Consider the following 24,947-nt stretch of genomic DNA (forward strand, 5'->3'; position numbering starts at 1 on the left):
CTCCTACCTTCCCTTAGCAAAGTTTGTCAGTCACTTCCTCTGTGACCTGCTTGTCCATTTGGACAGCATCTGTCAGTTGAGGCAAAGACAGTTTCTTGACCAGTGGATAGCTTTGCCACACAGACTGTTTATCGTGGCTTTAGGGTACCCGTGGATCAGGCCAGGACAGACGCATGATTCTCTTGGCAGCTACTGTAACAGTGCTGGTTGATTTCTCCTGCAGATGTACAACTTCACCAGCTTCACTGTGAGTCTCAATGAGTTGGAGTCAGGCATGGAGAAGACCCTGCCACCCACAGACTGCCGCCTCCGCCCTGACATCCGAGGCATGGAGAATGGCAACATGGGTAACTGCTGGGTCCTCCCCAGAGGGCTTGTGTGGGTGAGCTTAGGCTTTCTCTGTGAGAAGGATGCCCAGACCTGTCATCCAGACTAACAAACAGGGTGTTGCCCTCCAAGGACAGTACTTTACAGAGCAGTGAAAGGTGGTGCACAGTTTTAACTTCAGCTTGACACAGACCAGTCCTTTGTAAAATGTTAAAATTAATTGAAAATGTGTTAGACAGGTGTGGTGACACACATCTGTTATATCCCAGTACCTGGGAGGATGAGGCAGGAGGATTAATATACACTCCAGGCCAGACTGAGCTACCTAGTAAAACCTTATCTCAAAACAGCAACGACAGAAAAGAAAATGACTGAAAAAAATGAACAAAATACAAATGCTAATGCTTTATTATTTATTTAATTCAGTGGGTTAAAGTTGCATTTCAAAAGCTGGGTGCAGCTCAGAAGTAGAGTGCATTTCAGGACTGCATGCAGAGTTCCTATGAGCAGAGCCATTGCCTTGGTCCGTCTCATTCTGACCCAAGACTAGGCAGTCACACTACAAATGAGCACTGTGCACAGGTTTTCAGTATGATAGCTTGCTTCTTGCTTACAAGGCAAGATTGAATACCAGCAAAGCTTTCTGCTGGGAATGCCTATCATTATGATCCTAGGCTACATTGAAGTAGCAAATGAGTACAGAAGAAATCCATCTCATGAAAGTCATGCCTGGGGGATGGGAAGGCCTGAATGTCTGGAGGGCCTCTCTCCATCCTGATCCATGCTGGGCAGGTGGTACTCCTCCCTCAGTATTCACTCTTTGCCCTTCATCAGAAGCCAGAGTTTATCCTGCAAGGTGAAGATTCAGTAGACTTGTCTTTTAATAGCAAATAGATTTGGGATTCTTTTTTTTTTTGTTTGTTTTTGTTTTTGTTTTTCGAGACCGGGTTTCTCTGTGTAGCTTTGCGCCTTTCCTGGATCTTGCTCTCTAGACCAGGCTGGCCTTGAACTCACAAAGATCCGCCTGGCTCTGTCTCCCGAGTGCTTGGATTAAAGGCGTGCGCCACCACCGCCTGGCAGATTTGGGATTTTTATGCTTGGGGGTTCTGTGAGCTCACTGTTCCAGATACTTGCTTTCCCACTTGGACTTCAGGTGCTATTAAACTGCCCAACATATCACAGACCACACTTGGAGTAATCTCTCTGTGGTCTGGTGTGATGCCTCCCACTGTGTTTGTCCTGGGAAAGTGCCCCTCACTCATCTAGGCAGGAACAACTCACTTGATATACTAGAGCCAAAGTTCACTTCCCACACTTTCTAAGTGGGACTGGTACTCTAGGGGTCAGGATGGGGTCTGGCCTCTCTGACATAACCGGAGGCTTTAAGTGCTTGCTTCCTTGCTTGGACCTAGATCTGGCCAGCCAGGAGAAGGAGCGACTAGAGGAAAAGCAGAGAGAGGCCCGAAAAGAACGTGCCAAAGAGGAAGCAGAGTGGCGGACCAGGTGAGTTTGAACAGTGAAGCCTTACACACCTGGGCAGTGAGGAAGCCACACCCACATCATAGGCAGTACCCTATTACTCACTCTTTTCTGTCCAGCCTCTATGGCTAAGTAGCAGCAATCTGGGTCCATAAAGATAGTTTTCCCCCAACTGCTCCCACAGTGCATATGACTGAAACATGCATTAAAGGCCAGTGTCCCTGGTTAGCATATATTTTGCTTAAAACCATTTGGCTGTCACAGGACACCAGTCACTACACTCCCAGGCCTTGGTGCTGTGCTTCGCAGTGTATTTGACCCAAAATGGTTTTCTTAAATATGGCCAGTTTAAAGACAAAATATAGCCTGAACCCGGCTGTTTATTTAAACAAGTGAGAGTTTTGATGTTGTCCCCACATTTATACCATGTGGTAAGGTAACACACACACACAGAGATCACTTACCCTACCCCCATGCAATGTGGTGTCAGGCTGAAGCCTGGGTCCTGCTGCCAGCCTGCTGTGGCATCAGGAAAACCTCTGTTGTGGGTGTGAAGATGCAGCCCTGAGGTGAGCCTTCTGCCAACATGGGGGGCATGCAGAGAATGTGTTATGATTCATGGGCCTGTACCACTGCCAGGAGCTTTAGCCCTACTTCTGACTCAGACTTCTTACATTGGTTGTATTTTTTCTTTTGTAGTCAAAGTACTATAATAATTAAACATAAGCAAGATATGTACCTGTATAAGTGCACATAAATATTTTTAGTCTTTTGTAAGAACCTTTGGATGTTTAAACAATTCAGTTCTTACAAGGCTGGTTGTTTTCATCACTTCTTCATTTTAAGATGAGCTTCACTGTTGTCAGTCTTGAACTCGAGCAGCTCCAAATTTCAGGCTCCAGAGGAGCTATGGACCTGGGTAGCTGAGAGAACATTCCTTGTGCTATTTGTTTCTAGGTCATATTAACGTGGGGCTGGGGTCTTGAAACCAGTTTTTCTTCAGTCTTTTCCCCCATCCCTTCTCTACTGTGCTGAAGATGGAACCCAGAGCTTTATGTGTGTGGCAGACATTCTACAATCATCACTGTGCCAGCCTCTGTGAGCCCTTATTGATGCATGGGCTTCTGATTTAATGCTATGCCTTTAATGTCCACGGTTTTGGAATTTGTCCTTGTTCTAGAGGAAAAGTGTTGAAAGTGATCTTCCTGAGTTCCAGGCAAGCCTGAGCTACATAATAAGACACTGTCTCAAGAAATAAGTATTAAAAATAGGTAACTCAAGCCAGGCAATTGTAGCACTCTCCCTTAATCCCAACACTCGAGAGGCAGAAGCAGGCAGATCTCTGTGAGTTCAAGGCCAGCCTGGTCTACAGAGTGAGTTCCAGGATAGCCAGGGCTACACAGAGAAACCCTGTCTCGGAAAAACAAAAGCAGGCAAGCGAACAAACAACCCATTGTGAAAATGACAGTGTTTTCATAGAGGATGGTTACTTCTGCTTTTTTTCTTTATGGTACTAGGGATGAAGTTCAGGACTTTGCACATGGCCAAGCTGTAACCCCAGCCCTCCTGGTGACCTCCTGGTGACCTTAGTTGCTTCTGTTTAGTGGGGTACAGCTGCAGGGGTGCAGACTGGACCTGGCGAGGTTCAGCTGCACGGGCACCATCTCCATGCACATAGGAGACCGGCCTATGAAAGTAGCCCTGTGGAGAATTGGGTGTTGGACTAAAGCCTTGAGGTTTGTTGAGAAGTAGACAGTGATGTGGTGGAGATGTGGGTGAGTACAGCCACGTGGAGGCTGGTCGGTCACTGTCAGTGACTGTTGCCTCAGACTGCATTTCTGCAGTAGCACACACTGCTGTGAGAAGATGAACTTAGAAGGGCCATCTGCTGACCACCTTCCTTGTCTCCTGCAGGTGGTTCTATCCAGGCGACAACCCCTACACAGGGACTCCTGACTGGTTGTATGCAGGGGATTACTTTGAGCGTAATTTCTCAGACTGCCCAGACATCTACTAAGTAAGGCCTGGGAGCCCAGGAGGAGGCCTGGGAGCTTGGACTCCTTGAGTGGTACTCTGAACTTCACGGTGGCAGACGCCAGCTTCTCCAGCCATGATGGACCTGATGGAGGACTTCTGCCCAGCACTCTACTATGTCACAGCCCCTTCATGAAGCTCCACTTGGGTCTTCACATTCACTGAGGCCTCAGAAGTCCCCAGTCCTTTTCACACCTGACAGAAGTGCACAAGGCCAGCTGAGCTGGCAGCACTCTGTTACAAATGTGTAACAAGGAAGACCCAGCAGGGCCTCTGGGCTCCTCCCAAGGCTGTGGGGTGGGTTTCTGGAAGAGTTTCAAACCCAGCCCCAAAGAAGGAGAGAAAATGGACCTTGAAAATAACCTGTAGGCCAGGGTCCACTTCCTTGTGGAGGACACCCATGGAATGAAGTGACAAGATGCCAGATTCTGTATTTTCTACCAGTCTGAATAAGGTAAAGATTACTGTAGAAAATATGTAAATTGAAACTACTTGAATGTTCTGCTGAAGAGTAGCAAACACATTAATCACCACTGTGTACTGTCCAAAAAGTGTTCCTGTGACAAGCCAGAGTGGCAGGAACACTGTGACTTGGATGAGAAATCCCCAGGGCTGCTCCCAGCCTACCAGGAGGCCCTGCCTCTGGCCACAGCACTCCCCAGCTTCACCGTCCCTGTGGACCACTCCGTCTTTGAGGGGTCATTTCTTCACTCCCTCACCTGTGTACTCCCTCCTGACCCCTGCAGTCTTGTGTCTGGTTTCCCCGGCATGCATGTTCCAGTCCAGGCAAGTCCCATCCAGCTGTGTGCAGTGGGAGGTCAGAAGCAGGATCTACTTACCTGGTGTCCTTAAAATGGTTGAAACACAAGTAGATGTGTCCATCTCCACACTCCCGTCAAGGGATGGACTTGATGTAGAAACAGTGACACCAAGGGTCACAGTGGAGCTCTTTGCATCAAAGACAATCTGCTGTGTGCACATACCTGTGCTCTGGCACACACGCACACCTGTGTGTTCATGATAGAGTGTGAGTCACTACATCAGACACTTCTGAATGAGAAGGCATTCTTACTGTGTCCAGGCTTCCAAACCGCCTCTGTCATTAAAACACTTTGAAAAGTCAATACGGGTTGAAGGCTTGATTTTATAGCTTTGGAGACTGAAAACAGGTGTTTCTGTGGCAGCCAGGGGATCTCCCAGGGCCAGCATCTCTGCTCTATCTACTGAGACCCCTTAACAAAGCCTCTGATGGCTCTGGGAAGTATCTGAAGGTTTGTGGCTTTGTCATCATTCCAAGAGGAGACTGTGAAGTGTCTGATAGAACAGGGCACCCTGTGTGCCTCTGGGGGGGGGGGTCATTTGCCTTTCCAGACCATGGCTATGTAGACATACACACAGCTCATTCCCACAAAAACATGGGAAGCTGAGAAGGTTGATTAATGAATGGAATAACATGTCAGTGGGTTTGCATCTCCTTGTGATCTCCTGAGGCAAGGCTCTGCGTGTTTTAGGGTTCCTCACCATGCACACAGCCCCCACACCCAGTCCCTGTGTTCATGTGCCTAAACCAGAAATATAAGGGGAGAGGGCAAAAAGGCTGCTAGAAAAGACAGCTGTGTGCCAGGTGAATATAACAGTGATCACTTATATTGCAGCCTCTGCCTGCATCAACATATGAGTAAGTTGCGACTCTCAAAATGTCAGGAGCACCAAAAGTACGTCATTGGCACACTCCTCGCCTGGGACAGCTCTTGAAAGTGTCCATAATGAGCTTTCCCATGAAGATGCATATTGAAAGATGGTCTCCTGCGCAGTTCCGTGTGAGCACAGACTTGCACGGGGCCTTGGTGCTTGCATAGCAGCCTTGTCACTTGAGACATCCTCCTAGGAGGAGAAGGGCAGCAGGCTTTTCAGAATGTCATATTCTGAAGTCAGTACAGTGATGGATGCATGCCTATGATCCCAGAATTTGGGTTGGAGAGGCAGGATGATAAGTAGTTTAAAGTCATCCTTGGCTACAAAGTGAGTTGACTAGCCTAGGGTATATGAGATCATGTCTCAGAAAACAAAATAGAACTTAGCTGCCCGTAGTGAGACCTCATCTCAAACAGCTCCCCTTGCTTTTTACTCTAATTGAAGATAGAATTGAGTCCGTAAGTCCAAGGAACATTAATTACTATGACCTATTAGAAATTTAGAGTGAGAAGATAAACATATTTGGAGTGTTTTATATAAAAAGTAACTTCTTAAATGATTCAAGTTATTGGCTGTATCTCATTACTCTGGTGGTTCTCTGAAGCTGGGTCACTAGCATCCACATCCTGCCAGGCCTGGCTTTGATGTACATCAGTATTTTGAACCTGCCCCTCATCCCTGCTGGAGAGTGAACATGAGGAAGTCCTTCGCCTGAGGACCCACAATGCTCTGGGAGTGTGATGCTCTGAAGGAGGAAAGACACCGCACCCACATCGTGCGTGTAAATGTGCTTTTGTAGTCCTGTGTTGGGAAGCAGAGAACCATTAGAATTCCAGCAGAACAGCTCCCACAGGCACGCAGAGCTCAGCCTCCCCGAAGCTTACAGTGACTACTCATGTCTGTCAAAGGGTCAGTGTCACTCCAAAGTCTGGCATGGAGCAGGCCTAGGAGGACTGTACATGTGTGGGAGGATGTCACACAGCCCCAACGCCCTGGGATCTTAGTCCTGGTTGAACTAGCTGTCTGAATAGGTGATATACTCCAGTACAGAGGATATGCTGTCTACTTCCTAGGTCCTCTAGGTTTAAGCCTAGAAAATGAGAAGAAACGCTTGGGAGCCCCCTCTCCCTGTTAGTGAACTAGCCCTGCAGGCAGCCCCTTGAGGGAAGGCTCCTGCCAGGCTCTGGAAAGTTCTCCCTCTAGAAAGGGAGTTGCAAATTTTATGCCTCCTTAACATCTCCACAGACTAAAGGGTGGAGACATCTCTAAAAGTTGTAACATTAGCTAGACCTAGTAGTGGACCTGGAATGCTAGGTCCTTGGAGTGTGAGGCAGGGTTACAAGTACAAGGCATACGTAAGCTAGCCAACTTAGTTGGCTTCTGTCAGAGTAAAAAGAACCGAGTGCTTGTCTAGAGCATGTGAGGCCCTAGGCTCAATCCCCACTACTGAGGGGAAAACAAGTTTCCAATAACCCCAAAATGTCAGGAGCACCGACCAAAAGTCTTGATTGGCACTAGGCTCACAGCAAGAAGACTGACTACCCTGCCTCAAGTTCTTGGACTTGGAGGATTTGCACAGGAAGTCCTCAGAGTCACGACTTCCTCCTATCTCAGCCTTTAGACTTCTCTGTCTAATGTGAGTACCACATGTAGGGACCTGCAGCCTGTTAAAGCAGCGGACCTCTCAAGAACTGCTGTCTCCTTTGGCTCCTCACTACCCTCCATATGCTTGGTTTTTCCAGTGAGTACTGCATTTCAGCTCTTGGTGTACTCTGTGGACATCATCCTTCGTAGACTGTCCTCAGAGCCAACTACACTGACCAGAAGTGCAGGAAAGCAGCAGTCTACAGCAGACAGTGGTATCTGCCATTCATTCTGGCCTGGCCCCTGACCTCAGCCTGTTTTGCGTCCTCATCTCTCATCATACCTATGCATGGCCCTTTACCAACAACCTCCCACCACACATAGAAATAAATGTCAGGCAAGAAAATACACTTGAGAAGTGTTTATTTTTATGACTGTCAGTATCATTTATATTAGCAGAATCAGTCACTTCTGGGGTTTGTTTTGAGGATTGTGCACAGATCTGTGAGGATACAAACGTTAACTTTTGGGTCTGAGTGGAGATTCTTTGGAAATGGCTTGTGGTTGACATTTATTTTACACTGGACAATTTTTCACTGTCTTGGGGCTCTGATTTTTCTGGAAAGAGCTACAGACAAGTCCTCATACCCAAGTGGAGTAGGTGTTTGGACTAGATATTCTGTAGAACTGGCCTAGCAAATTGATTGTCTTAAAATGGCTTGTCCTGGTGGAGAGGGCATTAAAGGGTGGCATGTCAGGTTCAGACTTCTGAGCTGTAGCAGCTCTGCTTAATTATCCTCTCTCCTGGGGACCAGAGGTTGCTGTCAGAAGCCATAAGACAGCTGGGTTGGGGGTCAGCCTGGCTACTTGGGAGGGAGCCCAGAAGTTGATCCAGTGTCATAGCTCTGTTGATCGAGGGACAGATGGTCCTCCAGAATTGATGTGCTTGGAATTCGCCAGCAGGGCAGGTGGCACCATTACCACAGGTGCTCGCCACAACACCTGACTGTCAGGGCACATCACGCCTGCTACCTCCAGTCTGACCCCAAGGAGCAAGCTCCAGAAGGTGGAGCTGCCCAGGGCTCACATATGCTTAGTGGGGTCTCTTCTCAAGAGGTGTAACATCATGAGTTCCAACAAGTTCATACTGCTGTATGGCCACATGCTGCCAAAACCCACTGGAGAAACCATGTACAGGCTTCTTCAGCCCTGACCACCCCAGCCTGGCTTTGTCCCCAAGATTCTGCCCTTCCTTTCAGTCTGGCTGTGGGCGTGTGTGAGCTGGAGTTTGTTTCTTTCTGTTACTAAGCACTGGAGTGTCACCTTTTGTCCGCTCACCAGCTGATAGATACTTAGGCTGCCTCAGATTGGGGGCAGCTGTGAAGAAAATCACTAGATATGTGTACACAGGTTTTTCTGTGGACATCTCCTTTCTTTCTGCTTTGTTTGTTACAGTTTCACCTCCTGAGTTCAACTTTGGGCGCCATGCATGCGGTTTTTGAGACAGTGCCTCTTGGGGACCTGAAGTGCATGATTAGGCTAGACTAGCTAGCTGATCAGTGAGCTACGGGAATTCACCTGCCTCTGCCTCCTCAGCACTAGGACTGCGAGCACATGCTGTGCCTGGTTTTTTATGTGGGTGTTGGAGCTCAAACTCAGGGCCTTGTGGCAAGTACTTTAACAGTTGAGATACCTATCTAGACCTTCTTTTTTTGAGGTCAGGTCTCGTGTAGCTTGAAACTACTTCCCTCAGCTTCCTCCGGCCTGGGATTACAGGTGTGAGTCACTACACCTAGCCTATCAGCTTGCATTTCTCTTAGATAAATGCCTAAGAAATACTAGCTGGGTCACATGGAAATAGTACACTTCATTCAAACAAACAAATGAAAATATTGTCACCTCATCAGAAATGGACCATAGACGACATGAAACTAGGAAGTGCTCAGCACTGTCATTGAGCATTAGGGAATTGCAGCCTAGAACAAGGAAGCACCGTGTCCTCTGTTGACACGTGGTAAAGGTGGACACGGAGCACTGGCAGGGACTTAGAAAACTAGAAAACACCTTTTATCCCAGCACTCGGGAGGCAGAGGTAGCCCATCTCTTGAGTTTGAGGCCAGCCTGGGCTACAAAGCCAGTTTCCAGAGAGCCAGAGCTGCTGCACAGAGAAACCCAGTCTTCAAAGGGAAAGAAAGACTGAACATGCTGTGCTCACGGTGCTGCACACCCGCCATCCCAGCTTGCAGGGGAAGGCAGGAAGGTCTTGGGTTCAAGGCCAGTCTAATTCACACTGAGACCCTGCCTCAAAAAACAAAAACAAAACCCAACTAAATAACACCCTACTGCAACAACCCAGCAACCAGACTTTTGTATTTACCTAAACAGAGAGCATTATGTCCATACGAGCTTGCACACAGATGTTTACAGTAGCTGTGATCATAATGACAGGTACTTGGAAGAAACCATGAACTCCTTCAGCAAGCAAGCAGAGGTACATCCAGGCCATCAAATGTTAGTGTTAGAAAGGAGACCTCAAGCCCTAAAATGACATGGGGAGGACCAGTGAGATGACTCAGTGGGTAAAGGCACATGCACCCTGACCTAGTGACCCAAGTTCCATACCCAGGATTCACAAAGTGGAAGAAGAGACCAACTCCTGAACGTCTGAAAGTTGCTCCCTGACCTCCACACACAGGTCTTGGCACAGTCACACCATTGAAAGGCTGGGTGGCTGGAGGGACGGCTCAGTAGACAAAGATTTGGTTCCCAGCACCTTCATGGCAGCTCACAAGAACCGCTAACTATAGTTCAGAGGATCAGACACCTTCTCTGTTCACTGTAGGCACCAGACTCAAACATGGTGCACCTACATACATCAGGCAAAGCTCCATACACATTAAAAAAAATCTTTTTTTAAAAAAAAGTCAGAAAAAATGTCAGGCAGTGGTGGCACTCGCCTGTAATCCCAGCACTTGAGAGGCAGAGGCAGGCAGATCTCTGTGAGTTCAAGGCCAGCCTGGACTACAGAGCAAAGTGAGTTCCAGGACAGCCAGGACCATTACACAGAGAAACCCTAACTTGAAAAAAAACAAAAGAAAAAAAATCATTAAAAAAAAAAAAACTTAGGGAAACTTATTTGTCGTTATTGAGAGAAGTTCCTTTAAAAGGCCACAGTGTGCTATCACAACAGGATGCTTTGGGAAAGCAGGAGAGGAGGGTTTGGGGTGCAAGTGAACTGTGAGTTCTGGTGCTGTTACAGTGTGTGTGTGTGTGTGTATGTGTGTGTGTGTGTGTGTGTGTGTGTGTGTGTCAGGATTAAATGGGAACATGCCAGGCACAGTAGAATACCTGTAACCCCAGAAACATCCAGGAAGCTTACAAAGGAAGAGGAAGATTGTGGAGACGTATACATGGACTATACAATGTTGGTATGGTTTAACTGTACCCATGTGATGGCGTTACAAGGCAGGCCCTGTAAGAGGTGAGGAGGCCATGAGGGTGCTTCCCTCCCTTATGAAAAGCGGTGTCCAGCCATGCCTGCCCTGGCATCTTTCACTATGTGAAAACACATTTGTTCCCACTGAGACACAGCCCTACTAGACACTGAAACTGCTCTGCTCTGACCTTGGTTTTCTGCTGGGAAACCAAACAGTGTTTGTTTAGAGGTGCACAGCATCACCTGCTGAGTCCCTGTGTACACTTCGAGGGTTTGAGTTGTGGGGAAAAGTTTACTGGTTACAACAGACCTGCCTCTGGAAGGTGCAGCCTGGGAGGCAGGGGTGTAGGGGGCAGGGTAGTGTGAACTGTCTGTACTTTCTGCTCAGTTCTCTCATGAACCTAAAATTATTCTGAAGAATTAAGTCTATTAATAAAACAAATGAAAAAAAGTCACACCTGCCAAAGCCAGCTCTCAGTGGCTGCGCCATTTTGTATTCCTAGTACTAAAGACCCCCAGCCCTTGGCCCTCACCCGTTCTCAAAGGTGAGTTTTCATCTATATTTCTTTGCAAGTGTGGACATGGACATCCTTTCAGATGCCTTTGCCTCTGGAAGAACTCTCTTCCTCCCCAGGCGACGCTGGCCAGCCATGCCTGTGCCGCTTTGCTGCACTTCAGGGCTGTGAGCCCCACTCCCTCTCCCATTAGAGGCTCACAGGGCTTCTGGGTCGTTTTGGACAGTGGGGCTCTTGTTGTTGTTGTTTAAAAATGCTGAGGATCACTCAGCCACTGGGCCTCATCCCCAGCTCAGGGCTTGTTCTTTTTCCGCAGGACTGCTAGAGCTGTCTTCCCTTGTGGAAGCTGAAGACTACACAGAAGCCATCCCTGATGTAGTCCACACAGGTCAGGCCAAGGTGGCCACTGCAGCCTACCCGGTGTTTCTCCCAGTGTCCTCTTGGACTTTTACATGGATTCCATTACAGGTTTGCATGTTCCAGGGGCCATATTTGTGAGCTGCAGTGGCTGTGGGGACCAGCATCTTTGCAGGCTACCTGCATGCCTTCTCACCAACAGTCTCCACAGTAGCTGGGGAAATGTGCTTCCCACTGCAGAATGCTTATGTGTGGAAAGCATGGCAGATGCCATTCCAAGTGTGTCTGTGCAGAACTGCACTCTTTCTGAGCCAACCCAAGGCTCCTGGCTCATGAGAGAAGATACTGGATCCAGTGTCCTCAGCATTCATGACCTGGGAGAAGCCCAAATCTCCTGGTTTTGAAAATGCAGGTTCCTTGTGACCTCCAGTGGTTTTTTGAATTAGTGACACTGATTTGCTGCCACTTGCCTGGAAGCCAGGTTAGATCTTCTTCTCTTCCCTTTTCCTGTCTCATGGCCCACTGGGCTGTGGTGTCAGCAAAGCTGTGTTTACCTCACTCCACCATTTTGGCCTCTGGAAACTTAGATTCTTAGAAATGATGAGATCTGCCTCAAGGTGTATGGTGGCACAGCACCACACAAAAGACTTATCAGCTCCAAGTAAGTTTTGTTCATGTGGGCTTTAAACAGCACTGGCTGCTCTTCCGGAGGACCCAGTAAGGTTCCCAGCACTCACAGAGTGGCTCACAACTGTTTGGAACTCCAGTTCTTGAGGCCCAGGCACCCGGCATGGAAGTGGTTTACACATACATGTGGGCAAAACACCCATATACCGAAGATAAACACTACAAAATAGAGCCGGAAATGTGACGGGGGTGGGGGGTGGGGTGAGTGCTAGAAATCGAACCCAGGGCCTCTGGAAGAGTAGCCAGTCCTTTAAACCACAGAACCATTTCTCCAGCCCAGATTTAATCTTTTAAGTTGATCTTGAACACTTGGAAGTTTTCCTGCCTCAGCCTTTTGAGGGCTGGGGTTACAGGCATGAGCTGCCACTCCTGGTTAAATTGGAGCATTTGTTTTTTGGTAGTAAAAAGATAGAAAGTGGGCCAGTGAGATGATCAACAGGTAAAACTTCGCTAGGCAAGCCTGACAACTCAAGTTTGCTCACAGGAACCTCGGGTGGAAAGTTGTGCTTAGACCTCCACAGGACGAATTCCAACAGAAAGATGGCAGATGCAAAGGGGTTGAACTTAATGCATCAGAATGCCTGACAGGAATTAAAATGAGTGAACCACTATGGCAGCATAAATGTATCTTAAAGGCAGGTCTCCCTCTAGCTCAGGCTGGCCTGGAACACATTTGTGCCAGCGTCCAACAAGTATCGTTAAGTGAGAAAAGTACTTTGCACCTTTCTTTCAGAAAAAGCTAAAGACCCCACACGTTCCACACACACACACTTACGTAAATTGTGAAGTATGCTGTGGGAAGCCAGAGACTCAGGGATGGAGGATAGGCCTGGGGGCTACCAAGCAGGAACTACTGCTCACTTCCTCAAAACTGTCAAAGATGAAGCAAAGTGGAGTGTGAGAGAACAATGTGAGGACTCTTGGGCTTTCCATTTTACAGGCACCCCTGCCCTCGGGGAAGGCAGCCGCACTCCATCCGGCCAGCCACATGCAGCCCCTGGACCCCTTACTCAGGACCAAGGACCCTTGGGGCTGTGTGAACTCCGCTCTTGCCGCGTTGAGCAACCCCCACGCTGCCCTCCCTCCGCCCCTGCCCCGAGCAGCCTCTTGTACTTTGCAGAAAGGTATGTCAAATTATCACCAAGTGACATGAAGCTGACATCTTCCCCGCTCGGGTGCCATGAGACTGCCTCCTACCTTTTCAACCACGTGACTATTTCATGTCTCAGGCCCTGACATCTCAGAGCTCACCGAATAATGCCAGTCAGACAGGCTGCCTTCCCGCGGGTGTGCAGAGCTGGCTCCATGCAGAACCGAGTGGGTAACCGCTGCGGACGCCCGTCCCTGGGTGCACGTCAGCCGGCCCCACGGGCACGTCGCTGCACCGTCCGGCGCCCACCACCGGGTCCGGCCTCGACCCGCAGCGCCGCCCCGCGGGGGCCCTGCTGCGTGTCTGCCGAGGCCGACCCGCCGTTCCCGGCGCTGCCGCCAGGGGCCGCCGCCGCTCCCCTATGACACAGCAACAATAGAGGCCGCTCTGGCCCGCGTTTCCGCCGGAAACAGGCCGCCGGCGCGGAGGCGGGCCGGACGCGATGGACGGCGGCGGGGGCCAATCGGAGCTGGGCCAAGGCCGGACGCGCGGCTGACGGAACTCAATCGGCGGCGGGGCGGGCCGAGCGCGGGCTTCCGGCGAGGCCCGGCAGGCGCCGAGAAGGAAGAGCGAGCCCGGACGGCGCCCCTGAGGCCGAGTGTGAGCACAGCCAGGTAGGGGCCCGGCGGCGGCAGGTAGGAGCGCGCGGGGCCGGGCTCGGCCGGGCGGCGGGAGGGCGGGACGCGGCAGGAGCGCGGAGCCGAGGCAGTCTGGGCCGGCCGCCGGTGCCCCAGACGCGCCGGGCCGTAGGCGGCGAGGCTCCGCGCGGGCAGCAGTGACGTCGCGAGAGCGGGGAGCCCGCGGGGCTGCGCTCGGCCCCGCACACGCCACCTGGCCTTGCACAGCCCGGCGCGCTCCCTCTCCCGGGCCGCCGCGGGGCCGAGCAGCGTTTGGGTGGGACATTGCGCACGCGACGCCGCACGACGGGCCTCGCTCTGCTTTTTCAGGATGACGACTTCAGGCGCCCTGTTCCCAAGCTTGGTGCCCGGTTCTCGGGGATCCTCTACCAAGTATCTGGTGGAGTTCCGGGCAGGAAAAATGTCATTAAAAGGAACTACGGTCACCCCAGATAAACGGAAAGGGCTCGTGTACATTCAGCAGACGGACGACTCCCTCATTCACTTCTGTTGGAAAGACAGGACCTCTGGGACCGTGGAGGATGTGAGTCCTGTAGCCGGACCAGGCCGGCGGAGGCTCTGGGCGAGAGCTGGGAGCGTGGGGACCACTGGCCTCGCCTGCAGTAGATCGGTGTAGGGGTTGGCAGACTGCTCCAGTCACTGTGAAGCCATGCATCCCATGGTGACCATGGTTCTTAAGATTTTAGCAGGGACGGCTTGCTGACGTGTTGACAAAGTCAGCTGGTGATATCGCCCTCAGCTTTGGCTTTAAACTTCAGTGTTGTGGAGGAGTGTACAGATCCGACCTTCGCCACAGCCACAGTAGTTTGAGCTGGTGGAATAGGCCACGTCCCCTGAGGCTCTTTGTCTCTCAGACTACATTGTTCTTTGTTACACTTGATTGACCTTTTGCATTTTGGAGCACAGTTCCAGAATGTTTGTTAAAAGTCATCGGGTCCTCGGAGAACACCTTTTCTCCCCCACCACCCTGGGTCCTCTTCCACCTCTCCTCACTGGGGTCTGAGCCTTCTGGACTCCACCCTGTTAGACTTGGGTCCCGGGGCGGAAACCTTGGTGGTATGTGTGGCTCACTGTCCTCCTTGTGTCTCTAGGACTTGATTATCTTTCCCGATGACTGTGAGTTCAAGCGGGTGCCTCAGTGCCCCAGCGGGAGGGTCTACGTGCTCAAGTTCAAGGCAGGGTCCAAGAGGCTCTTCTTTTGGATGCAGGTATGCAGGAGAATGGTCCACTCTGTTTCCACCTGGAGGGCCCGGGGGAGCTGAGTTCCCACCTATGTGAGGGGCTCATGGTTAGCACCAGAACCCTACGCATGGAGTCACCTGCAGGCACACAGCTCCAGGTCCTCATTCAGGTCTTGTGTTGCTCCCTGGCCCTGGCTCCTGGAGGTGACACTGTGTTCTCTCCTCTCGGCGGTTGAATGTCCCTCTCAGGCTCTCTTGTGCTGTGTCTTTTGGAGACCTTGCAGTGTGGTGATGCCCTCTCACCCACGTCTGCCCTGCTGGAGGCCGTTGACCTGTCTGTGTTTCTTAGGCTGTTAGTGCGGTGTTGCAGAGGTGTGGGCTCTCCTTTGGGTTTGTGGGCACAGTCTAGGGTCAGCAGCTGACACTGGGGTGTGTTCAGGCTGGTGTACACCTTTTCAGTGTGGACAGTCACTGCCACTGTCATCCTGTCTAAAGGGGCAGCAGCTGTTGGTCTGCACAGTACCAGGAGGGAAGAAGTTTCCTCAGCCTGAGTTCTGGTCACCTGAGCCCAAGGATCCAGAACATCTTTAGGTGGAAACTCAGAGAGTGGTTGCTTACTGCAGAACGTTCTCTACGGTTCTGAACGTTGTTAATGAACCCCATCACTGTTAACTCTTCCTAATTTCACTCTTGTGATGCTGTTCTTGGCCCTTTTGCCACGGGCACAGGGGCCACACAGTACTCTATCCCAAAGTTTTGGGGGCAGCCATCCCTCAGGCAGTGTTGAGATGGGGGTTAGTTTGTTACCTCTGAAGACACTCTAGGCTTCTTGTGGTGGTGACTGGCTTGGGGCCGTACTAGCTGCTGCCATTACTGTCTCTCTTAAGAGCCTAGACTGGTTTCTGTCTCTGTTGCTGTGACATTTGCAGGTTACTGTGTGGGCTGAATCAGGATGGCTACTGGGTACTGGGAAGCCAACAGAAATGAGCCAGCTCCTTGTGCAAGCTGCTCAACCTTGGCTCTTTGTTTATCTCCTCTGGCAGGAGCCCAAGACTGACCAAGATGAGGAGCATTGCCGGAAAGTCAATGAGTGTCTGAACAACCCCCCCATGCCTGGAGCACTGGGAGCAAGTGGGAGTGGTGGCCATGAGCTCTCAGCACTGGGCGGTAATGATCACCTAGACCTGTGTGGGGCAGTGTTCTTCAGTGAACTGGGAGATTGGTTGTAAGAATTTGGTTCTGGTTCTTTCTCTACTCCCATCTTTACTGCAAAGAATTCATCTGGTCCCTGCTGCCTCCTTCCAGAACTATTCCCTGAGCCGCTCAGGGGTGGGGCCAAGGCCAGGCATCTGCCATAGTCAGCAATGTGTAGTGACCATAGGTCCTGGCCATGGCCACTGCAGGCCCATGTCTGATCCTTGTGTTCTCCAGGTGAGGGTGGCCTGCAGAGCCTGTTGGGGAACATGAGTCATAGCCAGCTCATGCAGCTCATCGGACCAGCCGGCCTTGGAGGACTGGGTAACACCTCACTATCCCTGGCTTTCCAATAAGGGGCTTTGTAGTGTTTGCTTGCAGACACAGGGTTTCCTCCCAGCTCCCTTTACTGGGGTCTCAGCCGTGTCTGTGTACATGTGTTCCTTGTACCACTCCTTATTTGGAATGCTCGTCTGCTGGGTAAAAGCTGGGTGGGAGGGAGGGGCCTGGTCTAATATCCGTGTGCATGTGTAGTTCACCTGGGGCAGAGCCAAGGGTGATCCCGTTGGGTACAGCGGATGTCCTGGACACTTAGAGGGCACTGTTCTGGCCCGGTCGTGGCTGTTTCTCGAGCGTGATTGGGTGGAGTGGAAAGGACTGGCTCAGTGGACAGCTTTAGAATTCAGTGGACTAGAGTAGTCACTACCTCCTGTGGCCTGCCTTGTTAGAACCCTCCCTGCTCGTCCCTTTGGGATGTGTGGCTTCTTGGGTCAGAAGACAGGGGTTAGTGCCTTCTCGGGTGGCCTGGGTGTCTAGCCCACATCTGTGCTGCTTTAGGTGGACTTGGAGCCCTCACCGGACCAGGCCTGGCCAGCTTGCTGGGGAGCAGTGGGCCTCCGGCAAGCAGCTCTTCATCCAGGTGAGCCCAGGCCTCCAGTGCCTGGTGTGGGTACCAGGCCCCACCACTCCATTGCATGCTCTTTTCTGGAGACCTCAGGTAGGGTGGAGGGTCCCCATTACACCTGAGCTTGTTACCAGGGGAGGTCGGCCTCCAGACCTGTGGATTAGCCCTGAAACAGTGGGCCTAGCTGTTCCAGCCCTTGCTCACTTTCCCCAGCTCCCGGAGCCAGTCGGCAGCCGTCACCCCATCCTCCACCACCTCTTCCGCTCGCGCCACCCCAGCCCCTTCTGCCCCAGCAGCTGCCTCGACCACCAGCCCAAGTCCCGCACCCAGCTCAGGTAATGGAACCAGCACAGCAGCCAGCCCGACCCAACCCATCCAGCTGAGCGACCTCCAGAGCATTCTGGCCACTATGAATGTGCCGGCAGGGCCAGGAGGCAGCCAGCAAGGTAAAGAGCTGCAGGTACCCATGGGGTGACGGTCTGCTGCCCATGTACTCAGTGGCTCTTTAAGATGTGGAGCCTGGGCGTGTCCATGGTGTCAAGCCACACTTGGCCATCCTTCTGATGCCTGGGCTGGGATTGGGCCACTGATGGCCACCATGCTTGTACCCTAGTGGATCTGGCCAGTGTGCTGACACCAGAGATCATGGCTCCCATCCTCGCTAATGCAGACGTTCAGGAGCGCTTGTTGCCCTACCTGCCCTCTGGGGAGTCTCTGCCCCAGACGGCAGATGAGATCCAGAACACATTGACCTCGCCCCAGTTCCAGCAGGTGTGTATTGCGTGGCACTCTCTGCACCTGTAACTCTAGCATGGTGGGCCTGGTGCCACAGGCTCAGCTCTGCCTGAACGCTCTTTGTTGCAGGCCCTGGGCATGTTCAGTGCAGCCTTGGCCTCGGGACAGCTCGGCCCCCTCATGTGCCAGTTTGGCCTTCCTGCAGAGGCTGTGGAGGCCGCCAACAAAGGTGGTGAGTACTGATCCTCAATCTTGGCCAGAACCAGCCTTTTGTTGTGTGGAGTGCTGGAGGCTTTCTACTCGGGTAGTAGCCCTGATGTGGCCATTTCAGATGTGGAAGCATTTGCCAAAGCCATGCAGAATAATGCCAAATCGGAGCCGAAGGAGGGCGACGCAAAAGACAAGAAAGACGAAGAGGAGGATATGAGTCTAGATTAAATTATTCGCTGTCCTTCCCCGAGTTGGAATTCATAGTTGTGTGATTCCGTAGTGGCGATTGTGATTCGTTGTACCCTCTCCTGCCCCACCTCACTAATAAAGTCCTCTCTTGTACCTGCCAACTCTGATCTTGGCCTTGTGTTACTGTAGCTCCACTCCCCTGAGAGCTTAGCTGGTGAGGAGAGGGTGGTGGGGCCAGCTGTTGTCACCCTGGGTTCTGTACCCCACTGTCAGGCCTGTACATGGCCCAGCCATTGCTGTTTGAATCACCACCACACTCAAGTGAAACAAGTCGCTTTTAATTTCAAAAGAGCCAGTGGTTTTACAGATCTCAGTCAAGAGGAACAAAGTATAAATATAAATGTGTCTGTTCTGCAGTGTCCTTTTATCTAAAAAGACAGCTTAAACTAGAAAGTCTAGGCAAACACCAGTGTCTGGGAACCCTCAATGCTGGAGTGAGGGGAGGGCTCCAGGACTGGCCTGCCCCTGGGTCAGTGCTGCAGAGTGAGCTGGGTCTGGGACTGGAGTTCCAGTGGGGCAGCCACTTGTCCCCACTGCCCCCTGGACTTGTGCAGAAGCAGTCACAGCGACAGGGGCCCCGTTGACCACCAGCTTCCTCATGCATCCTCGGTAGGCAGGGCGCTCTGGCTGAGCAGTTGTTGCCTCTGGAAATATAGAGGGACCAGAAAGAGGATTGGTAGAGGAAGGTCGTCTGTCCCTGCATTAGCCTGTCAGCCTGGTCTCTGCTGCCCCTTGGGAGGGTGAGAGGATCCCAGTCCACGGGGCAGTCCACACTTACTGGGCAGGCCCCCAAGGTGTAAAGGTGCTGGAGTATCAGTCAAGGTCGCGGGCAAAGGGCCTGTGGTGTGGTTGCTCCGTCTGTCTACCTCCAGCCGGAGCGTGTTCCTGCCCTTGACCACTGTGGAGCAGATTCGTGTTTCCTAGCTAGCCAACCTGCAGCGCCTCCTCCACAAACTACCCTGCTCTACAGAAGAGGGGAAGGGCCCCTCACCTGCTATCCGGTGCCACTGTCCATCACAGAACGTGGGGTAGGTCACCCATGTGGAGAACTCTCCTGCCCCATCATTCGCCCGCAGCAGGACCTGGGGCAAAGGAAAGTTAGGTTCTGTCCCCCAGAGGCCACAGTGGGGAAGAAATCACTCACCCAGCACCATAGCCCTGCTCACCCGATCTGTCAACACTTGGAGCTGCACGTAGTGGGTGGCCTGGGCCTGGCCCAGGTGGAAGATGAGGCCAGCGGCTGCCAAGGGCCGCACTTCTAGCTCCAGGGTTACATAGGGCAGCTTGGCCTTGGAGGGCTCTGTGGGGAGGGGCCGTGATGGGGGAGGTCCAGGCCCTTGCTTAGAGCCCCTACACCCACAGCCACACCCTTGCCTCACACACCTAAGGTGACAATTCCCTCGCTGCCTGGAAAGAACAGGCCATCCTCCAGGGGGCCTGAGACACAGGGTGTGACCCCCACCGTTCGTGTTGGAGTCCTCAGGGGCCGCTTATCCAGCCGCAGATTCTTCACACAGCCACTGAACCCCACAGACACCTGCAGGAACAAGATGGTTGGTGTCAGGCTGGGACTGCTGGGGTGGACATCCAGGCCCAGGCCAGGGATGGGGGCAGTGTGGTTCTCACAGGGAGCGTGGAGCTGTGATTGCTGGCAGGGAGACCTCCCACAACGAGGGTGTAGGGCTGTAGGCCCTCTGCCCTGTGGACCCGATGGCGGGGTGCCTTCCGGCTCCAGGTCTGGCTGCCATCCACCACAAGCTGGATCTGCTGCGTTCTCCAGTGCACAGACACCTGAGTGTGGGAAGGAACCTGGTCAGCAGTATCCCAGTACCCTGGGAAGAAAGCAGCCTCAGAGGGCTTTCCCTGTGCCCTGCCGCCCACACCCTTTCTCCTTAACCTCTCACCCTGTGCCACTGGCCAGCCCATGAATGCTGGCGGCTCTGGACCTGGAGCTGGGGCCCAGGGCCTTCCGTCTGTGCGACAAAGTGTCCATGGCTCAGGAAGAGTACCAGTGAAGGACTGTGACCTGACAGGGGGGCAGCGGAGAGCAAGAGGCCCTGGGAAGCAGCATGTGGGCGGACAAGCATCGATAGATGGAGCCTGAAAGCCAAGCATGGCGTCAGCCTGGGCAGCACCTCCAACCCCACCCAAGCCTGGCCTGGCCAACCTTACCTATTCCTGTGGGATGGGGAGACACCCACAAACTGCAGGTAACTGGGCAGGGGTCCCCCAAACTGGTATGTGTCCTGAATAGTCCCGAGGAGCCAGGGTGGTGTGCAGGCAAGGTCCTGGCTGGGTTGGCGACTGCGGCGGGAGACCTAGGGCACAGACCAGACCACAGTGCAGGGGCCAGTGTGTTGGCAGCCAGCCTCCCAGCTACTCCAGCCCTGCCCGCACACCACCTCGAATACCCCACCTTCTGAGCCATGGCCCTCGAGGTCTGGATGAGTTGGGCCGGTGTACAGCCCGTGCTCACATTGACACTGCCTATGTTCTGCTGTAGGTCAAACACACGCTGTGGCCCCCGAAGTCTGTGGGGGGAGAGGCAGGTGAGTACCTGTCAGTAACTGGAGTAGGGAGTCGGCTGAGACCTAATCCCTACACCAACCAGCTCACCGCTGCACAAAAACATTGCTGATGCAGCCGCTGAAGTTGTGGGAGGTACCAGACGTAGGCAGGCCTCCCAGGAGAAGGAGGCCTCCTCAGGTTGGAGTGTGGGGGCTGGTCTCTGGCGGAATTCTATCTCCTGTGGCTGGTCGTCCACCAACAGCTGTACCTGAGGAGAAGACAGTGTTTCCCATGCTGGCACATTCTTCTTGAAGGGCCAGCTCATCCAGCCTCTCCTGTAGAGCACGCTGGCACTGTCTCCCTCCCTGCCCGAGGCAGGGCTTACTCTCTTGTGCCGTTGGTGTAGAAGGTAACATAGTGGGGGGCGCCGTCGGCAAAGACTCCTTGAGTTCCCACCACTGTCCCCAGGAACTGGAGTGTCACGTGGCCCTGCTCCAGGGACACCTGGTACGGCCCATCCTAGGGACAGGGAGGGGCAAGGTCAGCTGGCTAGGCCAATAGTCCAGACTCATCCCTTCCAGACCCCCACAGGCCCAGACGGTGGCTACAGCACGTGCAAGCTGTCATCAGCTCACCGGGGAGGCACGATAGTAGAGCAGACTGTTCTCCTGGGTGCCACGAAAGCCAAAGCCAGAGTAGACCTCGCCAGTGACGGGCATCACATTGGGAAGCGCCAGGGACAGGAAGCCATGGCCGTGGAAAGTCATGGCACGTCCCACCAGCAGGTCAGCGGTGCAGCCGAAGCTGATGCCCGTGGTGTTCAATCGTTTGAGGTCCACATACTTGCCCAGAGCCTTGATGCCTTTGATACAGCCGCGGATAGAGCCTCCCGAGGGGAAGAGCTGCCGTAGGCTGCAGGGCACCAGTCAGATCTTGAGTGGCTGCCCTGTTGGCACTGGAACCCCACATGCCCCAGGACCCATGCTCACCTTGGGGGTAGCTGCTCAGGTGGCACCCCCCCCAGGTAGTAGGCATCAGCCATCTCCAGCATGTTGTCCTGCTCCACAGTGAACACAGTGACCCTCTCCACACGCACCAGCACGCGTTTGTGGCTGCCAGTCAGTAGAAGAAACACCTGGATCTGCAGGGAATGGGTAGCAGGCTTCAGGAACGCCAACTCCCTGCCGGCCCTCCTGCCCCCAGGCCCCTTGCCTTACCGCCTTGCTGGCTGCCGTCAAGGGCTGTGGGGGCTTCTGTGGGATGGCCCTCTTCAAGCCTGAGCCGAAGTCATAAAGGAGCACGAGGGTGCCTTCCTGTACTGCCAGGCACAGGAACTGGCTCTGCAAGAGCAGAGTGAGCGGGGTCAGCTCAGGGGCATCAGGAAGAGCCAGGATAGGGAGAAGGTGGGGCATAGGGTCAGCCATGCCTCTTGCTTGAGGAAAAAGATGATCCCATTGTAGGACACAAGCCGCAGCTCCTGTTCAAAGCGCTTTGCGTTGGTGATCTGCTTCTCAAAGCTGATGCGGGCAAAGCCGCTGCCATCCAGGTAGGAGCCATCCGTGAGCCACGGGTCACCAGTGGCCTTGGAGCTGCACATGAGAGGCTTTAGGTCAGTGAGGGGGGTGGGGGATGAGTGTAGACACAGGGTGCTGGGCCTTACCTACCGAGCACAAGGCTTATCCACTGCAGTGTCCAGCTGGAAAGTCTGCTCAAAATTGTAGAGACTGACCACCTCCTCGTTCAATGTGTCCATCTCAATGCAGCCCAGGTAGCCAGGGAATCGAAGGGGTTCAGGGGGCTGTGGGTAAAGTGCATGGTCAGGGCACCTTCCTACTTCCGAGAGACCAATGGACATTCAGACTGAAGAATGGACTAAAACTAGACAAGGACTTTCTCCCAGGTCAAGACAGGCAGGACTGCCAGCACACTCTAGGACTATCCTGAGGCTGAGCCAGGCTCACCGTGAAGTTGCTGGGGTACCCTCCCACATAGAAGACGAAGTCATCAGGCTGTAGGCTGAGTAGCCCCTTTATCCCAGGGGCCACTGTGTCCCCCTTGATCTCATGAACCGTTGGCTTCTCCACCGTGACAGACATGTGGCCAAACTGGAGGGTCCTAAGAGCAGAGGTGAGGGGTGAGAAATAGACTGGGGACTTTGATCCACAAGTGTCTAACCTCTTTTCAAGGTATCTGTACCTGTCAATGCTGATGGCTGCAAACTGCTCCCCAATGTTCTCATCAATGCTGAGAGTTGTGGGGCCGGCCTCACCCAGCCTGTACACCCAGTGCACCTTCTGATTACGCAGAGACACTCCCATGTAGTCCCCAGTGGCCTGTGGCGGAGGCCAGAGGATGCAGTTAGGATGGGGACCAAGCAACACCCATTTCTAACTTGCAGTCCACTATGGCCCATCCCCACTCCTGCGTGGTTAGTACCTGGCGGCTGCCCATGTACAGAACAAACCGGTCTCCAGTGTTCTCGCCTGGCGCAGGTGCGGGCACCGGGCTCTGTAGGTAGAACTTGAGGGCAGTGTAGGCAGCGAGGTCAGCGAGGTCCCGTGGGACACGCAGTTGCACCCCTGAACGCCCATTGAACTTCATGGACACCTTGACCTGGAGTGTAGCACATGATAGGTTACTATCCAGCTTCCCGCGTCCCACTGTTCCCACACACAGCCCTACGGTGAGAAGCTACCCACCTTGTTGGCGGCACCGCGGGCTTGGGCAATGAGCTTGCGCACACGACCAATGTTGGCAGACAAGGCCAGGCTGGCATTATGCACTCCACGGTTCTCCAGACGGCTTAGTTTGGCCAGCAGCTGTGGCAATGTCTTCTCCAGGCTGGACACTGCAGGAAAGGAGGGCTGACGGCCTTGTCTCCCACAGCTTGGCCCCCAGGAGGACAAGGACCCACTGGCTCACCTGAACTGCTTGCATCACGCTCCCCCTGGCTCAGGTCCTGGCCTCGCAGGCTCCCCAACTGGCTTTGCCATCGCTCCACATTCTCCTGCATGCTCTGAAGCTGGGACTGAACATGAGTGGCTGTGTCTCGGGCTTCGGCAGCCACAGCCTTGGCATGAGCGATCTTCTCACTGGTCTCACCTGCAGCAGATGAAAGCCATGCCCAGCAGGGGCCAACTTCATGTTCCTAGGCCCCACCTAGGATGGCCACCCTAGATGCCCGCCCACCCATGGATAGCATACCCGCATCTCAACACATTCAAAATTGTACCCAGACACTTTCTTGATCCTGCAGTCCTCCCAGCCAGGGACCATCATATCATTAATTCCCAAGACTTGCCCAGCCTTTGAGATTTGTATCCAGGCATGCATGGGACATTTTGGTGGACACAGGGAAAGGAAACCAAGACAACTAGGTCAGACCATGCTGTTGTCAGTTCTGAACTCTCTTGGGAGAGGCAGCCAGATGAACCCCACTCTGACCTCTATGGTCGATGATCAATTGGTCTTTTCTAGGCATGCCCTTCTCCTGAGCCAGTGGTTCTGCTGGACATCCTCCGGCACCTACCCACTGCTACCCGCCTTGTGCTCTCACCCACGCCTTCGCCACTGTCCAGCACTTCTATGACCTGCTTATCTGTGCCAAGTGCCTGGGGCCGCTGTGTGGGTGACCTGTGCCTCAGGTCAGAGGCACAACCCCAGAGTGCACTTTAGCATGGGAGCCTCCTCAGACACACTGACCACAACAGTGACTCACTGGCCACCAGTGTGAATGTGTCCACTTTCGCAAGGCATTATGGGGCACAAAGGAGCGACAGGCAAGGACAGGGAAGCCACTTACCTGTGTCCATGGCCAGCATGGCTTGTGCCTCCCGGATCTGGGCTGCCAGCTGGTCCTTCTTGGCCCGAACATCGTGCAGCTGGGTCCCTGCAGCCTGCAGGCGGCCCTGAGCTGTGGAGGAGGAGGCAACCTCAGTGACAAGTTCTACCCAACCCTCCTGGCCTATAGATGGATGGAGAACAAAGACAGGGTCCTTGGACCTCATCCTTCTCTGGGTGTGGTGGCTCGTGGCATACCACTAAGACACGATCATCACCCCCTG

The 24,947-nt window shown here is 53.1% G+C and overlaps 3 protein-coding genes and 1 long non-coding RNA gene across 11 annotated transcripts in view; 2 read left to right on the top strand and 2 right to left on the bottom strand.

Moving 5' to 3' along the window:
• Positions 1–4,964, top strand: part of Osbpl2 (oxysterol binding protein like 2) — a 50,044-nt gene extending 45,080 nt beyond the window's left edge. For all 6 annotated transcript variants that reach the window (XM_028885337.2, XM_028885336.2, XM_028885335.2 and 3 more), the window contains 3 exons: positions 224–347; positions 1,740–1,830; positions 3,721–4,964. In XM_028885337.2, coding sequence (XP_028741170.1) covers positions 224–347; positions 1,740–1,830; positions 3,721–3,823 — 318 coding nt within the window. In that variant the 3' untranslated portion in view covers positions 3,824–4,964. The remainder of the gene's footprint in view (positions 1–223; positions 348–1,739; positions 1,831–3,720) is intronic.
• Positions 4,965–9,464: 4,500 nt separating this feature from the next.
• LOC119087914 lies at positions 9,465–13,694 on the bottom strand. Its single transcript, XR_005091452.1, has 2 exons — positions 12,890–13,694; positions 9,465–9,658 (listed from the first exon to the last, which is right to left on the bottom strand). It is a non-coding gene; the product is annotated as an uncharacterized LOC119087914 (long non-coding RNA).
• Positions 13,695–13,748: 54 nt separating this feature from the next.
• Adrm1 (adhesion regulating molecule 1) lies at positions 13,749–18,476 on the top strand. 3 transcript variants are annotated; one of them, XM_028885341.1, is made up of 10 exons: positions 13,749–13,878; positions 14,212–14,425; positions 14,994–15,110; positions 16,127–16,250; positions 16,515–16,601; positions 17,115–17,196; positions 17,395–17,627; positions 17,795–17,952; positions 18,046–18,148; positions 18,248–18,476. In XM_028885341.1, exons 2-10 carry the CDS (start codon positions 14,213–14,215, stop codon positions 18,352–18,354), a joined length of 1,224 nt encoding a protein of 407 aa, XP_028741174.1. In that variant the 5' UTR covers positions 13,749–13,878; position 14,212; the 3' UTR covers positions 18,355–18,476. The 3 variants fall into 3 exon arrangements, with proteins under 3 accessions (XP_028741174.1, XP_028741176.1, XP_028741175.1); XM_028885343.2 differs by having other exon boundaries at positions 13,780–13,878; positions 17,395–17,516; XM_028885342.2 differs by having other exon boundaries at positions 13,811–13,899.
• Positions 18,477–18,632: 156 nt separating this feature from the next.
• The window catches only part of Lama5 (laminin subunit alpha 5), a 46,022-nt gene continuing 39,707 nt past the window's right edge, over positions 18,633–24,947 (bottom strand). The window contains 23 exon segments of the mRNA XM_037205457.1: positions 18,633–19,019; positions 19,154–19,273; positions 19,367–19,457; positions 19,542–19,675; positions 19,759–19,912; positions 20,002–20,166; positions 20,280–20,475; positions 20,548–20,693; positions 20,792–20,906; positions 20,992–21,070; positions 21,073–21,153; positions 21,270–21,402; positions 21,519–21,795; positions 21,873–22,024; positions 22,101–22,223; positions 22,310–22,472; positions 22,548–22,681; positions 22,845–22,998; positions 23,080–23,216; positions 23,320–23,496; positions 23,583–23,731; positions 23,806–23,985; positions 24,686–24,796. Coding sequence (XP_037061352.1) covers positions 18,799–19,019; positions 19,154–19,273; positions 19,367–19,457; positions 19,542–19,675; positions 19,759–19,912; positions 20,002–20,166; positions 20,280–20,475; positions 20,548–20,693; positions 20,792–20,906; positions 20,992–21,070; positions 21,073–21,153; positions 21,270–21,402; positions 21,519–21,795; positions 21,873–22,024; positions 22,101–22,223; positions 22,310–22,472; positions 22,548–22,681; positions 22,845–22,998; positions 23,080–23,216; positions 23,320–23,496; positions 23,583–23,731; positions 23,806–23,985; positions 24,686–24,796 — 3,392 coding nt within the window. The 3' untranslated portion in view covers positions 18,633–18,798.

The sequence above is a fragment of the Peromyscus leucopus genome, chromosome 4 (assembly GCF_004664715.2).
Source record: "Peromyscus leucopus breed LL Stock chromosome 4, UCI_PerLeu_2.1, whole genome shotgun sequence".
Taxonomy (NCBI): Eukaryota; Metazoa; Chordata; class Mammalia; order Rodentia; family Cricetidae; genus Peromyscus; species Peromyscus leucopus.